The sequence below is a fragment of the Giraffa tippelskirchi genome, chromosome 4, assembly GCF_054371585.1.
Source record: "Giraffa tippelskirchi isolate mGirTip1 chromosome 4, T2T-mGirTip1v1.2.pri, whole genome shotgun sequence".
Lineage (NCBI taxonomy): Eukaryota > Metazoa > Chordata > Mammalia > Artiodactyla > Giraffidae > Giraffa > Giraffa tippelskirchi.
Genome location: NC_137278.1, coordinates 184,243,959 through 184,261,250, shown reverse-complemented (window position 1 = coordinate 184,261,250; position 17,292 = coordinate 184,243,959). Strand labels below are relative to the sequence as shown.

At 39.3% G+C, this 17,292-nt stretch overlaps 1 protein-coding gene across 9 annotated transcripts in view; it reads left to right on the top strand.

The window, feature by feature from the left end:
- PDE3A (phosphodiesterase 3A) overlaps positions 1–17,292 on the top strand; it is a 627,104-nt gene that overhangs the window by 535,862 nt on the left and 73,950 nt on the right. For 8 of the 9 annotated variants that reach the window (XM_081592252.1, XM_081592259.1, XM_081592250.1 and 5 more), the window contains 2 exons: positions 1,563–1,687; positions 16,448–16,667. In XM_081592252.1, coding sequence (XP_081448378.1) covers positions 1,563–1,687; positions 16,448–16,667 — 345 coding nt within the window. The remainder of the gene's footprint in view (positions 1–1,562; positions 1,688–16,447; positions 16,668–17,292) is intronic. The other variant, XM_081592253.1, reaches the window with a different exon arrangement.

The window sequence follows — 17,292 nt, the reverse complement described above, 5'->3', positions numbered from 1 at the left end:
GAGCTTCAGCTTCAGCATCAGCCCTTCCATTGAATATTCGGAACTGATTTCCTTTAAGATGGACTGGTTTGACCTCCTTGCAGTCCAAAGGACTCTCAGAGTCTTCTCCAGCACCACAGTTCAAAAGCATCAACTCTTCAGTGCCCAGCTTTCTTTATGGTCCAACTCTCACATCCATACATGACTACTGGAAAAACCATAACTTTATTGTGACTATTTTGATTATAGAACACCTCCAAATTATACTTCATTAACTATACAGCTTACATGACAATCTCTACTCATTAATGACCCCATAATTCCATCCATTTCAACTTTATTTACAATAAGCTACACAGAGAAACCAGGTACATCCTGCTTACACTGCCAATCTAAGATTGGCCAAGGATCAAATTGTCCAATTACATTCATGCAAGTTATAGATTTTATGCATTACCAAATTTACGAATGCTTGAAAACACACCGATGTTAGCAAAACACAAACCAAAACATAAAGCAGACACTTTTCCTCCCATCCAAGTACTAACCAGGCCCTACCCTGCTTAGCTTCTGAGATCAGACAAGATCCGACGTGTACAGGGTGGTATGGCTATAGACTGCACACTTTTCCTTTGGTGCAAACCAAGAGAGTCTATATGGCTTCCCAAATATTTTTTTCTCTCAAATTACAATAGATTCTATTTCAGATTCAGAATGTAAGGTTTTGAGCAGTGCCTGCAGATAAATTTTGGTTTGAAACAGCTCTAAATTTTATATCCCATTAGTTACATGGATTTTTTGTAGTGTTCCCCATCCCAGCCTTCCAGATTGATTTATGATTTATTTAAATTTATTTAAATTGATTCCAGGTTTATTTACAATAATACCTAGACAGAACAAGGATATCTTGCTGAAAGCATTCCCTCAAGTGAAGACTCACTGCCATTACCTTTCTCCTAGTAAATAGCATCAGTGCTACCTTTAGTAGCAAGTCCATTAGTATCATTAGTATCTGCAAGGGAATTTGTCTCATCATTCCATTCTTTGCAGGGTATCACCAGTAAAAGAAATGGTTGGTTAAAGACCTGTTATTAACCTTTTCCTTCAAGATACTGCAAGAATATTGTCTTTGAATGATAAGTACTTGAATTTCTTAATTTAGTTATACCAAGAATAATAAATTTAAAAGAGTATATAAGAAAGCATCATGTCATTCATACCTAATGTAAGTTTACCTGTATCTTAAAATTAGCTTGCCATGTTTTTAGAAAATCTTTGAGGAACATGATTATGGAAATAGAATGAGAATGTGTTGGATACCGAGTAATTGAATGAACAGTAAAGCTCTCTTTTTGTCTTGGTTAACCTGGTATCCTTGAAGGGCGTGTCCTGTGACCCTGTAGCACAGATTGAATTCAGATAACCTAGTTTGTCACTTGGAAGTCAAGTGGTTCTGTCACTGAACCTGGGCCATGACTCAGATTGGAATGTCTATTATGAAAATGATGGTTTGGTTCTGGTAAGGTCTGCCCCAATAATCAAAGGATAGTTTCTTCATTTTTCTTTATACCTTGTCTTTACAGTGCTATTAATCCAGATTCTTGGAAAAACCCAGTGATGATGACTCTCACCAAAAGCAGATCCTTCACTTCATCCTACGCTGTTTCTGCCTCTAACCATGTAAAGGCTAAAAAGCAAAATCGACCAGGTAAAGAACTTACTGAGGAAAGAGCTAACACTCACTGAGTGTGCCATCATGGCATGAACTAAGCTTTAAGTGTTGCAACACTCAGATGTGTTTGGTTTGACTCTTCTAAAAACAAAAACCTCACTAACCAATTAGTTACTGAAATTTCCACTTTATAGGATGATGCAGATTCTTTTAAGGTAGCTGCACCAAATATCCCATCTTGAACTTACTGGATGAATATTAAATCAGTGTAACTATTGAGTAGGCAAGCTTTATCTTATTAATATAAAAGCTAATGAAATACTTACGAAATTTCAATTTTATTTTTAGTGTCTGTTAAGAAATATTTTCCAGAAGTATGATATTTATAAGTTCTAGGAAATGCTTCATTTACTATACATATTATAATTTTTCAAAGAAATTCTTGCTCCATGTCACTTAACTGCACATACCCCCCCAATATAAAAATACGAAAGGAAGAGGTATGTAAATTCAGAGAAAATACAATTCAGGACCTTTGACAGCCCTTTGAAAAACCTCAAAAATCAGCAACCAAAAAACCCAGGAGTAACATGGGTGGGAGGTTTTCCTTCTCTTTTAAACCAGGTACAGAATGAAACTTAATGTGATTTCTCCTGACTAGGAAGGATCTGCATGGGGTTTTTCAGGTTGGTGTCAATGTACCCTCTGTGCTTCTAAGTATCAGTTTTTTCTTTCCCTCAAACGTCACTTAATAAATATGTATGGAGTGTTCACTATCCAGAGATACTATCTGCCACTGAAATAGTTTGAGGAATACAGCAGTGATGAAGCCAGACCCTACTTCTCCTTTCACAGAATTCTCACTTACATTCAAGTGGAGCGTATAAACAGATATAGAGTATAAGCTATTAGTATATATGTAGTGTGCTAAAGGCTATGATAAGAAAGTGAGGGAAAACTTTCAAAGAATTAAAGAGATATAAGACCCAACGTGTGGATGGAAAGCTTCAACAACTTAAGATTCTAAATGATGACTGGCAAAGCTAACAAGCAGAAAGGGAGAACAGTGAATGCAGAGAGGGAGATGAAAGCAGGTCTGTAGACAGAGGCCAGATGGAACCCAGGAGCTTTGGCAAGGAGTTTAAGTATCAGTGAAGTTTCAGGTAGGAATGTATCTAGAGAATAATTTCAGAGAAGATGACCTTAGTTAATCAGAATCTGTGATAACTCAAAATTGAAATAGTTTGTCAGATTCTATCTCCAAATTGGCCTCATCCTTAAATCCCAATTGAGAGTCTTGGGTATTTCCTCTGACCTTTCCTTCCTGGAGGCTTCCTTGTTGGCTTAGTGGTAGAAACTACACCTGCCAATGCAGGAGGCACAGGTTCTATCCCTGGGTTGGGAAGATCCTCTGGAGAAGGTAGTGGTAGCCCACTCCAGTATTCTTGCCTGAGAAATCCCATGGGTAGAGGTGCCTTGTGGGCTATAGCCATGGGGTTGCAGAATAGCAGACACGACTTAGTGACTAAACAACAACAGCAACTCCTTGGAATATTCTCATTCCAAGTTTTCATCTCTCAGCATTGTAGAAAGCCTTGCTGAGATTTTTCAGTAGCTCCCTGCTTAGCTTCTTAATCTCCTGCCTTTATCGCAGCTCAGGAATTCACAAAATGGCTCAAAGGGAAAGCTGCCCTCTTCCAACTGGGCTGTTAAACATTCAAGTCCTGGCTGCCATGGCAGCCCCAAACTCCAGTATTTGTGTCATCAACCTTATGACGTTACTAAAAGCTCTGTTGGCTTGCCTTCCTAATAGCTGCATCTGTCTGCCTGGATTCTTAGCCTCTTGTTCCATGCCAGTGGTCAATAAATAATGCTCTGGATGGAAGAACATTTTGCAGGATTTTGGCTCACCCTTCTGAGGGTCTCTTCTATTTGGAAACCTATCTCACCAAGTTGGTTGCCTTGCCGTGATAGCTTTTTTATTTTTAACTCAGCTTTTCTATTTGTTCTCAAAGAACAAATAGATGGATTTAGTACAAATTATTGCATTATAGCCAGAAGCAGAAGTCCTGAAATGGTAGTGTTTCTCTGAGGGTTAGAGAACTAGTACTCACATTCCACTAATATTTCAAGAGGCGACCTTGGAATATAAGCTTAATTTTAAACAGCACAACTTAAGGAGGGACTTCTGTTGTTTCTTCCATCTATAAGAGAAAATTTAGTGCTTTCTTTCTCCTTTGATCACCTAGTTTATACTGGTAACTTTTGAATCTATTCTTCCTGGGTAGCTCAGCTGTTAAACGATCTGCCTGCAATGCAGGAGACCTGGGTTCAATCGCTGGGTTGGGAAGATCCCCTGGAGAAAGGCATGGCAACCCACTCCAGTATTCTTGCCTGGAGGATTCCATGGACAGAGGAACCTGGCAGGCTACAGTCCACGGGGTCACTAAGTGTCGGACATGACTGAGCGATGAACACTTTTGCTTAAATCTCTACTGGTGAGCATACGAAGACACTTCCTCCACAAAATACCATTTTATTGGCATTGAATTACTGAAAGAAACAATGAAAGGCAATCTGGTTTTCCAGAAATTAATCTGGTCCTCTGGACTCTTTAGAAATATTTATTATCCTTTTGTATCTTGCAAGTCATTCATGACCTGAGGATTAGAATTTATCTTTCATAAGGGTCAGAAACAGGACAATGTGAGAAAATACTTAAATAGAGATTGCACTGGGCAAATTTAGATGAGCTCCGAAATGCAGAGGCTCATTTGGGAACCCAGCAAGGTGGAAGAACTGAACCTGAGCATTCCATATTAAACCTTAGACTTTTAAAGGGGCACTTAAGTGTATTATAAAGCAGACATTATTTTGCCGACAAAGGTCCGTATACTCAAAGCTATGGTTTTACCAGTAGTTGTGTATGAATGTGAAAGTTGGACCATAAAGAAGGCTGAGCATCGAAGAATTCTTGTTTTTGATCTGTGGTGTTGGAGAAGACTGTTGAGAGTCCCTTGGACAGGAAGGAGATCAATCCAGTCAATCCTAAAGGAAATCAACCCTAAATGTTCATTGGAAGGACTGATGCTGAAGCTGAAACTCCAATACTTTGGCCACCTGATGCAAAGAGCTGACTCATTGGAAAAGACCCTGATACTGGGAAAGATTGAAGACGGGAGGAGAAGGGGACAACAGAGGATGAAATGGATGGATGGCATCACCAACTCAGTGAACATGAGTTTGAGCAAGTTCTGGGGGTTGGTGAAGGACAGGGAAGCCTGGCGTGCTGCAGTCTATGGGGTCACAAAGAGTCAGACAGGATTGAGCTAGTGAACAAGTGACCCTACTTCAGAAGGACCCCTTCAGTTCCGTTCAGTTCAGTCGCTTAGTCGTGTCCAACTCTTTGTGAACCCATGGACTGCAGCATGCCAGCTCTCCCTGTTCATCACCAGTTCCCAGAGTTTACTCAAACTTGTGTCCATTGAGTCAAGGATGCCATCCGGCCATCCTATCCTCCTCCCACCTTCAATCTTTCCCAACATCAGGGTCTTTTCAAATGAGTCAGTCCTTCCCATCACTTGGCAGAAGTATTAGATTTTCAGTTTCAGCATCAGTACTTCCAATGAATATTCATGACTGATTTCCTTTAGGATGGACTGGTTGGATCTCCTTGCAGTCCAAGGTACTCTCAAAAGTCTTCTCCAACACCACAGTTCAAAAGCATCAATTCTTCAGCACTCAGCTTTCTTTATAGTCCAACTCTCACATCCATATATGACTACTGGAAAAACCATAGCCTTGATTAGTTGGACCTTTGTTGGCAAAGTAATGTCTCTGCTTTTTAATAAGCTGTCTAGGTTGGTCATATCTTTTCTTCCAAGGAGCAAGCGTCTTTTAATTTCACGGCTGCAATCACCATCTGCAGTGATTTTGGAGCCCAAGAAAATAAACTCTGTCTCTGTTTCCACTCTTTCCCCATCTATTTGCCATGAAGTGATGGGACCAGATGCCATGATCTTATTTTTCTGAATGTTGAGTTTTAAACCAACTTTTTCACTCTCCTCTTTCACTTTCGTCAAGAGGCTCTTTAGTTCTTCTTTGCTTTCTGCCATAAGGGTGGTGTCATCTGCATATCTGAGGTTACTGTTATTTCTCCTGGCAATCTTGATTCCAGCTTGTGCTTCATCCATCCAAGCATTTATCATGACGTACAATTGCACTCATCTCACACACTAGTAAAGTAATGCTCTAAATTCTCCAAGCCAGGCTTCAGCAATACATGAACTGTGAAATTCCAGATGTTCAAGCTGGTTTTAGAAAAGGCAGAGGAACCAGAGATCAAATTGCCAACATCCGTTGGATCATCGAAAAAGCAAGAGAGTTCCAGAAAAACATCTACTTCTGCTTTATTGACTATGCCAAAGACTTTGACTGTGTGGATCACAATAAACTGTGGAAAATTCTTCAAGAGATGGGAATACCAGACCACCTGACCTGCCTCTTGAGAAACCTGTATGCAGGTCAGGAAGCAACAGTTAGAACTGGACATGGAACAACAGACTGGTTCCAAATAGGAAAAGGAGTACGTCAAGGCTGTATATTGTCACCCTGCTTATTTAACTTATATGCAGAGTACATCATGAGAAACACTGTGCTGGATGACACCCAAGATGGAATCAAGATTGCTGGAACAAATATCAATAACCTCAGATATGCAGATGACACCACCCTTATGGCAGAAAGTGAAGAGGAACTAAAAAGCCTCTTGATGAAAGTGAGAGAGGAGAGTGAAAAAGTTGGTTTAAAGCTCAACATTCAGAAAACTAAGATTATAGCATCTGATCCCATCACTTCATGGCAGATAGATGGGCAAACAGTGGAAACAGTGGCTGACTTTTTTTTTTTTTGGACTCCAAAATCACTGCAGATGGTGACTGCAGCCATGAAATTAAAAGACGCTTACTCCTTGGAAGGAAAGTTATGACCAACCTAGACAACATGTTAAAAAGCAGAGACATTGCTTTGTCAACAAAGGTCCATCTAGTCAAGGCTATGGTTTTTCCAGTGATCATGTATGGATGTGAGAGTTGGACTATAAAGAAAGCTGAGCACCAAAGAATTGATGCTTTTGAACTGTAGTGTTGGAGAAGACTCTTGAGAGTCCCTTGCACTGCAAGGAGATCCAACCAGTCCATCCTAAAGGAAATCGGTCCTGGGTGTTCATTGGAAGGACTGATGTTGAAGCTGACACTCCAATATTTTGGCCACCTGATGCAAAAAGCTGACTCATTTGAAAAGACCCTGATGTTGGGAAAGATTGAAGGCAAGAGGAGAGGGGGACAACAGAGGATGAGATGGTTAAATGGCATCACCGACTCAATGGACATGAGTTTGGGTAAACTCTGGGAGTTGGTGATGGACAGGGAGGCCTGGTGTGCTGCGATTCATGGATTCGTAAAGAATCGGACATGACTGAGCGACTGAACTGAACTCTGCATATAAGTTAATTAAGCAGGGTGACAATATACAGCCTTGACATACTCCTTTCTCTATTTGGCACCAATCTGTTGTTCCATGTCCAGTTCTAACTGTTGCTTCCTGACCTGCATACAGATTTCTTAAGAGGCAGGTCAGAAAGGACCCTTTGGCTCCCTACAAAATATGCATAGGTAATTTTTGGAGGAAAGCATCACCAGTTAACAGCCATGCAGCTCCAACATATAAAGTTCAAACCAGCTAGAACTTACAAACCAGATCACTGTAAACGTGCACGGAAACAACACCAGTTAGAAAAAAACAGGAAAACAACCATACAGATCTCTAAAAGTGTTGAATGGGATATACCTAGTGGTCCAGTGGCTAAGATTCCATGCTCCCAATGCAGGGGCCCAGGTTTGATCTTTGGTCGGGGAACTAGATCCCACACACTGCAACTGAGACTCTGTGCAGCCAAATATTTTTTAAAAAAATATTAAGTTATTTAAGTGATAAAAAAAAATACTCAGATGTTTGAAGAAAAACATGAGGGCATAAAAGATAGAAACGAGAGAAGACATAATTGCAGGGAAGCTAAATGACTTTTGGAAATATAATCAGGGAAATATGATAAGTGAAATGGCATAAAAGACTACTGAAATTTTGGAGAATTAGTAAACTGGAAGGCAGAGAATGTGAAGAAAGTATCCAGAATGAAGCTCAGATGAGAAGTTGGAAAATGTAATACATTCTGAGAGCCATAGGAGGAGAAATTAGAAAGTCTAATATACATAATCATAGTTTTAGTAGAGGATAGGAAACATAAACTATTTGAGGAGGAAAGGACAAAGAAAAAAAAACAATTTAAACATAAACACAGAATAGTGAAACCACAGAACGCCAGAGATGAAAAAATTCTTCAAGTTAGCCAGAGAACAGTCCCTTCAGTCAGTCTGAGAGCAAAGCTGTTGGAAATAAATGGAGTCAGAAGACAGAAAAATATTTTCTTCAAAGTTTTGAGAGAATATGATAGTCAGCCTAAAATTGTACACTGGGCAAATCTGTTTCAAAAGAGTAGAGATAAAGACATATTCAGGCAAGTCACAACTTAACCACCTACCAGATCTTAACTAAAGAAGTGTATGATGGATGTATTCTAGAAAGAAAAAAAAGAGCAGAGGAAAATTTGTAAGGTATAATAGAAATGATGAACAGGTAAATTAGAAAATCATGATTCCATTGAAACAAACATGATATGCATAAATAATAGTATTGAGTTGGCCAAAATGTTCGTTTGGGTTTTTCCATAAGATGTTACAGAAACACCCGAACTTTTTGGCCAACCCAATGTTTTCAGATTGTAGGTGTTTTTTTTAAAGATTTTTAAGGAAAAGCATTAAAATATGAGACAATAATAACATGTAACTCAAAGGATGAAGGATGAATTGAAGTGTTTTGCACTCTTGTATTGCTCAGAAAACAGATTCAGATCAGGAAACTGAGGCAGAAATGTTGAGTAACTTGCCACATAATTAATCCAGAATTCTTTCTTTTGTCCTAAAGACTGATTAGGAAAAAATTGAGGATGACAAATTGAGATAACTTAAAATTAGGATTTTTTTTAGGTCTTGCCCCTAGCTGAGGACAAGATAATGAAAGGATTTGGTTTTCTGTCTCTCCGTTTCTTCACTGGGTCATGAAATTAAAATTCTTAAGATAACCAACATGATAAAGTCAAGAAGATAGAAATTAATGGTTAGTGTATTCCCTGGAAATAACAGAGCAAATGATGAGACAGACGTGAGGAACAACCTCAGATTCTGTGCCCTGCTTCTGGCTTCATATGCCTGTGCTTAAGAAGGGCAACATGTGAAAGGAAAAGAGGCTCCACAGAAAATACCACAAAGGCAGATGGTAGAGATGGGAGTTGGGCTTCCCAGGTAGCCCAGTCCACCAGGTGGCCCAATCCACCTGCCAATGCAGGAGATGCAAGAGATATGGGTTCAATCCCTGGGTTAGGAAGATCCCCTGGAGAAGGGAATGGCAACCCACTCCAGTATTCTTGCCTGGAAATTAACATGGACAGAGGAGCCTGGTGGGCTACAGTCCATGGAGTCACAAAGAGTCGGACACTGCTGAGTCACACACACACACACACACACACACACACACACACACACACACACGAGAGTCACAGTAACAGCAAGAGCCTCCCACATTCTTGCCTTAAAGTACATAAAACATCTCTGTCATTGATTCCTTTGGGAAGGCTTTTGCATTGTGCCATCTTTAGACTGCTCTCACAGCAGAGCTAAATGTTTATAAAGTAACCTGAATCCTATGTATGCTGAATTCAGTTTAAATCCCTGAAAGTCTGCCAAAAGGAAGAAAACTATCCATCAAGAATCAAGAGAGCTGAAACTCAAGTACAATTCTACCTGATCAGATGGGCCCTTCTGTTTGGGAACTCATCTCCCTGCATGGATGGCAGGTTGGGGTTGATTTGCCAAATAGATGTGATTTAAGTGAACGTGATGACCTGCTATACCCACCTCCCCAACCCCCTACCCCTGCCCTGGGTTTCAAGAAACTGTGGAAAGAGGCAGAGAAAAGCCCCTTTATGTGGCCAAGAGAGTAAGGAAATGGAATTAAATAAAGTGTGAGGAAGAAAGTAAGAAGCAGTAGGCAAAAGAGATAGGGGGATGCAAGCGTAAACTTAGAGTACAGAAACACTAGAAGATAAATGACCTGTTTTGAGATGGGACTAATTAAATCTGTTCTTTGCGCAAATCAAGTAAACAGTGTCTCCTCTGGCTCCATCCATCAGTATTCATTTAAACAGTTGAAACACAACCAATTATTATGCAGTTACCAATATAAAATAAATGGATGAAATCACATAGGAGTCCTTTGATTAAAGCCTGAAAGCAGGAGATATAAATATAATTTATATTTCTGTGTTGCTTTTCTGAGTCACTGAATATGTAAAAATGCCTTTCTGTCATTCTGCTTTTGAATCTCTCTAATTCATGCTTATCACAGCTGCAGTGAGTCATTCCCTTTCCAGATTCTTACAAATTTTATGATTCTGATAATCCTATTGCAATGATTACAGATATCTCTACACCTGAAAGTTAGACTGAGTTTTGCCTATAGAAAATTTGAAATGAAAGAGAACTTGAATTATGGCTTTGTGATTTTGTTTTTTTTTTTTCCTTTTGCATCTGTGTAACTTTACTTTTTGTTTTGGAAAAATATTGGGGCTGCTTTCCTGTGGGTGTGGAGAAGAGGCATGTATTTATCAGACAGGCTGGTCCCTTTTTTGTTCAATGAAAATTAAACAGAATTTTAAAGCACAAACAGATGGATTCACTTAAATCATTTCCCTCCAGTATTGTTTATCATCTCCTTTTGATTGTCCAAAGTTCCTTGTGTCTTGACACAGATTTTCTCATCTTCTCAGGAGCAAGAAATTAAAGACTCAGTTACTCAAAGGACTTGGTACTTAAGAACTTTTCAAAGTTATGTTTTTAATTTTTAAATTTCTAACTTTAAGTATTTCAGAGTAGAGTGGTCTGAATCATCCAAAGAATTGTATTTCATGAGCTGAGACTTTTTCCTGGAGTCTCTTAAAATTATTCAAAAAAAAATGAAGATAAATGTTTGAGAGCATGCATATTTATCTCAGTTCCTTCATGTGTATGTGTATATTTGTGTAACATAAAATTGGGTGAGACTTCAGAGGTTATCAATTCTATCCCTCTAACTTTAGACATGATTGCACTTCAAATAATCTTATAAAGTAATTTGTTTTTGATGACATACAATAATATCCTTTTTCTGTGAAATAATTTTATTTGTAGCCTCTCCTTTTAAGAAAGAGTAGTCTTCCCTCATAGCTCAGTTGGTAAAGAACCCACCTGCAATGCAGGAGCGGAGAAAGCAGGCACCCCACTCCAGTACTCTTGCCTGGAAAATCCCATGGATGGAGGAGCCTGGTAGGCTATAGTCCGTGGGGTCGCTATGAGTCGGACACAACTGAGCGACTTCACTTTCACTTTTCACTTTCATGCACTGGAGAAAGAAATGGCAACCCACTCCAGTGTTCTTGCCTGGAGAATCCCAGGGACAGGGGAGCCTGGTGGGCTGCCATCTATGGGGTCGCACAAAGTCGGACACGACTGAAGTGACTTAGCAGCAGCAGCAGCAGCAATGCACGAGATCCTGGTTCCATTTCTGGTTCGGGAAGATGCTGGAGAAGGGATAGGCTACCCACTCCAGTATTCTTGGGCTTCACTTGTGGCTCAGCTGGTAAAGAATCTGCCTGCAATGTGGGAGACCTGGGTTCAATCCCTGTGTTGGAACGATCCCCTGCAGAAGGGAAAGGCTACCCACTCCAGTATCCTGGCCTGGAGAATTCCATGGACTGTATAGTTCATGGGATCACAAAGAGTCAGACATGACTGAGCGACTTTCATTTTCACTTCTTTCATTTGGTTATTATCTACACTTGTCATCTCTCCTATTTGAAGACTAATATATGTAAATATATGGCCATTTCCTACAGCATTCCTAACCATTTCTGCTTTTAAAATTTTAAGTAAACCATGATAAGGCACACTGTGAGAAATAGTTTGGCTTGAGGAAAAAGAAATTTATATGTTTATGCCTCTATCTTCGCACCTGCAGAATAAAAATATTCTTGCTTTTCATGGGGTTGCCAAGACCCCTGCTTGTTCAGATCATTCAAAATATGTAACCTCACAGCCTTGCAGAAGCAAAGTGTTTTTTCTCTGTTACAAGGTTCATTTTAAATCTCATCCCAGGCAGTAAGTCTGGAGTCTTTAGTTCTGCTTATTTGTTTTAAATTTTGTTAATCCCTGAGTTCCAAGAACTCTAATCGTTGAGTGGATTTTTAAATTTGTATTTTTGAGAGTGAATTGCATGTCTCGGAGAGAATCAGCTGGCAGCTATTAAAAATCAACAATGAAGAAAATCACTCCTCTCATAAATTGCCTTCAGAAAATATATTGTGTGCAGACAGAAATGGATCATGTTCCCACAGGCTTTCAATTACTTTAAAAAAGTACTAGGAAACTATCCCCAAACTCACAATTAGTTATCAGAATAAGAAATTGCCTAAAGCGGTGCCTGTCAGGAGTCTCTTTGGTGTGCCTGTGTGTGTGCTCAGTTGTTCATTCATGTCCTGCTCTATGGACTGTATGGATCATTTGTGACCCTATGGATTGTAGGCACCAGGCTCCTCTGTCCATAGGACTTTTCGGGCAAGAATACTGTGGTGGGTTGCCATGCCCTCCTCCAGGGAATCTTCCTGACCCAGGGATCGAATTCACATCTCTTATGTCTCCGGCATTGGCAGGCAGGTCCTTTACCACTAGTGCCACCCAACTGGGACTTTCCTGGTGATCCAGTAGTTAAGACACTGTGCTTCCACTGCAGGGGGCACAGTTTCAATCCCTGGTCAGGAAACTAAGATCTTTCATGCCTTGCAATGCAGCCAAAAAATAACAAAACAAAACAAACAAAAAAACACCACCACAAAAAAGATAATTCCTTAAAAAAAAAAAAATGATGCGGCAATTAAAACGTTGCCATGACCTGGCCAGCCCCACACAGCCTTGCCCCGCAATCTCTCTCTGACCATGTTCCCTGCCCCTCCTTCCTCTTTGCTAACCTGCAGTCACACTGACCTCCTCACTGATCCTCTGACAATGCCCAGGTAGGTCCCTCTTTCTGGAACATGCTTTCCCAAATACTTGTCTACATGTCTTCCTTATTTTATCAAGCCTCTGTTCAAATGTGACCCTTAGTGTGTTCTGTCCTTCTTGATCCTCTACCCTCTGCATTATTTGTTTTCTGGGTATGAAATATATTTATTTGTGTGTTTGTATATATATATATATATTTTTTTTTTTAGAGAATAATTACTTTACGATATTGTGATGGTTTTTGCCATACATCAACATGAATCAGCCATAGGTATACATATGTCCCCTCTCTCTTGACCCCCCTCCCACCTCCACCCCACCCCTCTAGGTTGTCACAGAGCACTGACTTTGGGTTCCCTACATCATACGGTGATATTCTCTCATCATCCCACCTCTTCCTTTCCCCACTGTGTCCAACATGTCTGTGTCTTCTTTGCTGCTATGCAAGTAGGGTGATCAGTACTATCTTTTTAGATTCCATATATATGCATTAATATGCAGTATTTGTCTTTCTCTTTCTGACTTATTTCTTCACTCTGTATAATAGTTTCTTTGTACCAGTTAAAATTCCCTGACTTTCTTTTCTTCCCCACCCCCCTTTCTTCTTCTTCCTCCTTCTCTTCTTTCTCTAGTTTCTGTCTCCCCTGAAAGCTCCAAGAGCAGCGAATTTTCTTTCATTCACTACCGCATCCTTTACTCCCTGGAATGGGGCACACAATCAGTGTGCCCCACTGATTTGTTAAAGGAACAAATCATTGGGATACTTACTCTGTGCGAATACCTTGATAACCTTTAAACCACATTGAACTAGTATCTAACTCCTTAATGGTTAAGCTGCTTTTCTAAGATTATCTGGAGACTCAGTCAGCTTTAATTTAATAAATAGTCTAAATTAAACTAACACTTTCTAACCTTTCTTATATGAGAGCTTATATATTTGTATAATGATATGTGCAAATATGATGTTATATAGCTGTGACATGAAAAGAATTGAGAGGTTTGTGAAAATTGTATATATTTTATAAAATGATAAGAAAATCAAATTATATTAGTGATCATATTAAAATTTAATTTATTCTGGAGCATTCAAATTGATAAAGAATGTATGACCATTAGTACTTCGCAGAACACTTGTACCTTATTTGCTGCACACAATGATAGGTTGGTTGGGAAACAGTGAGTTAAAAATCGAGTGCACTTAGTTGTCTTTTGGCTCAGGAAATTACATAATGAGATAGTTTGTCAGCCGTGGCTCAGGTGGTGAAAAATTTGCCTGCAATGCAGGAGACATAGGTTCAATCCCTGGGTTGGGAAGATCCCTTGCAAAAGGGAATGGCTACCTACTCCAATATTCTTGAATAGAGAATCCAATGGACAGAGGAGCCTGGTGGGCTACAGTCCATGGAGTCGCAAAGAGTCAAACACAACTAACACTTTGATTTTTCTTTGGTAAAATAGCTAAATCTTTTCAATAGAAAATAGAAATCAAAATGAAAACCATAAGGTATGTGATTGTAAACAGCAAAACAGATGCAACCTAGTAGGTAATGAATTTTCCTTCCTCGTTGGGTAGTTTCTTATAGAATAATGTGCTAATAAAGCACAGTTTACCAAGAATGCTAGGCTCACTCCATTTTCTCCTATTTCCTCTCACTGTGACCCTGGAGAGGTTATTTAATCTTCCTGGGTCAAAGTGGTTTCATTTGTTCAACATAGGCAGGGGTTGAGCTGTTGATCAGGAATCCATAGAAATATTGAGAAAAGGACTTGGAGAGGTAGCTGGCCTCCACGTTTAATCAAAGAAAGAGTATAATTTCTTATCTTTTAAAGTAGACAAAACAAGAAATAGCAGTGCTAACAAGAAACTTAAACATTATAAAAGCCTATCAACAAGCCTAATATTCCTTTCAGTAGACCAGAAAACCTCTGGGTGTGACAAATAAAACTTTTGAGAGAACTGGACGTTGGAAGCAAACTAGGTCAGCTGCCAGGTCACCACACATCTTATTCAATTATGTGAATATCGCTGGCTGTACATCTCCCCAGGGTGATGAGCAATAGAAAAAATGACTTTTAAGGATTTCATTTTATTTGCTTTACACTAGACTGTTTAGTCATGAGAAGTAGTAAGCAGGAGGCTGTTTAGAAGTTTTCTCTCTCTCTCCTTCAGTTTTAGTGCAGGCTGCTTTCTCTGTATTTGTAGAGAGTAACTTCAAAATACATCCCGGTCCTCAGACGTCAGTGCTTGGAAATCGATGCCAGTGCTCTTTAAAATTTTCACAACCAAGAGTAAATACAGTTTGGCACAAATGTCCACACTTATCATTTGAGCTTGAGGCCATTGTTTCATCTGAAATGGATCATGTTACATTTTTCAATGTCTCCTTCTGAAATGATGCTGATCCAAACAGTTTCTGACACACAAAAGTTAGTTTCACTGAAAATGTGGATGGTTAATAAAGCCCCTCAAAAAAGGATCTTCTTCATTGACATATTTTAAGCAGCCATTGGTGGCTCAGTGATAAAGAATCTGCTTGTGAAGCAGGAGGCACAAGTTTGATCCCTGGGTCAGGAAGATTGCCTGGAGGTGGCAACCCACTCCAGTATTCTTGCCTGGAAAATCCCATGGACAGAGGAGCCTGGCAGGCTACAGTCCATGGGGTCACAAGCATCAGACAAGACTTAGCAACTAAACCATCACCACCACTAACCAATCAATGCATGCTAAAAACTCTGCTCCACATACATTAATGTTGAAAACTATGGCAGATCCTGTTGCTACTAAAAACCTCATAACCAAAGAGAAGGCAAAAACATGAGAAATTTTTAACTATTATCATCAGGTCAGAATGCCAAGAAGAAACAAAAATGGGAGGAGAAAATAATACCCTTCTGCAGAAAGACAAATATCATATGATAGCGCTTATAGGTGGAATCTACAAAAAAAAACAAAAACAATGGTTACAAATGAACATGTTTACAGAACAAGTAGAGTTACAGATGTAGAAAACCTTATGGTCACCAGAGTATAAGTGATGGGGGCGGGAATAAATTGGGAGATTGGAATAGATATATACACTACTATATATAAAATAGGTAACTAATAGTAACCTGCTGTATAGCATGGGGAACTCTACTCAATACTCTGCAATGGCCTATATGGGAAAAGAATCTAAAAAAGTGGAGATATATATACACATATATATCTATATATATCTATATCTATATATATATATATATATATAACTAATTCACTTTGATGTACTAACACAGCATTGTAAATCATCTATACTCCAATAAAAATTAGAAAATAATATCTTTCTGTCCTGAAGTTACTCCAGGACACCAGGGCTTTAACTGAACTTGCCAGCATTGCCACTGAATTTTCATGATTATTCATTTCTCATATTTCATGCTGCGGTGATGCCTCCACTGTGCAGGCTGTCTGCAGAGGAGGCCGGCCCTGTGGTCTGAGGACTCACATGGTCCTTCCTGAGTTAAAAGGAGTCCAACGGGAAGGCTAAGAGCTGCAGTTTTTACTTTCAAAGACATTTACCTAGGACTTAACAATTCTCTCTTTCTTTATTAGGTTCCCTTGTGAAAATTTCACCTCTTTCCTCACCCGGTTCCTCACCTCTCCACGGGACCCCAGCCAGCAGCCCAGTCAGCAAAGTTTCTGCAGTGCAGTTTCCAGAGTCTTCCGACGCAACTGCCAAATCAGGCCTAAGTTCTCACCGGGCCTTAACTTACACACAGAGTGCCCCCGACCTTTCTCCTCAGATCCTGAATCCACCTGTTATATGCAGCAGGTAAGGAATTTATGTTGTTCACTGGAGTCTAGGTAATAATAAAACTAACACTGGTTTTCCTCTTAGGAACTCTCAACACTAGCCTGCATAGCTTTGTGTAGGTTGCCTAAGTAGTTGACAAGAAAGTACAAGATAATGTGGTCTGTGTTGAATAGGCTGGAATAGAAACTTAATTTTTCAGTGCTTCTCCATTAATAGAAATTTTAGAGACCTTATATTTCAGACATGTCTTTGGTGCTGATATAAAATAATTGGTTGTATATTTTATCTGCTTACTGATAGAGAATGCATAAAACATCTAATTAAAAACTCCTATCGAGTCATTCAATATAATCTGGTATTTTGTTGGGATATTTTTTTACTTGTTCTCCAGAGAATTTTATACTGATTTTAAAGGTACTGTTTTTTTAAGTTTGCATTTCCCATTGTGACACTTTAAAAATGTGCAGATAACATGTGGCACATTGTGACTGTTCCCAAATGGATCTCTGAATATAATGAAGCAATTGCTCGTGCTGCTCTGTCATGTTGAAACAGAGACAAAGTGTTGTCTCTTACAGGGGATAAGAAAAAAGGATCTAACATGGGAAGCTTAATTATTTTGTCTATATTGTCACTAAAAAAG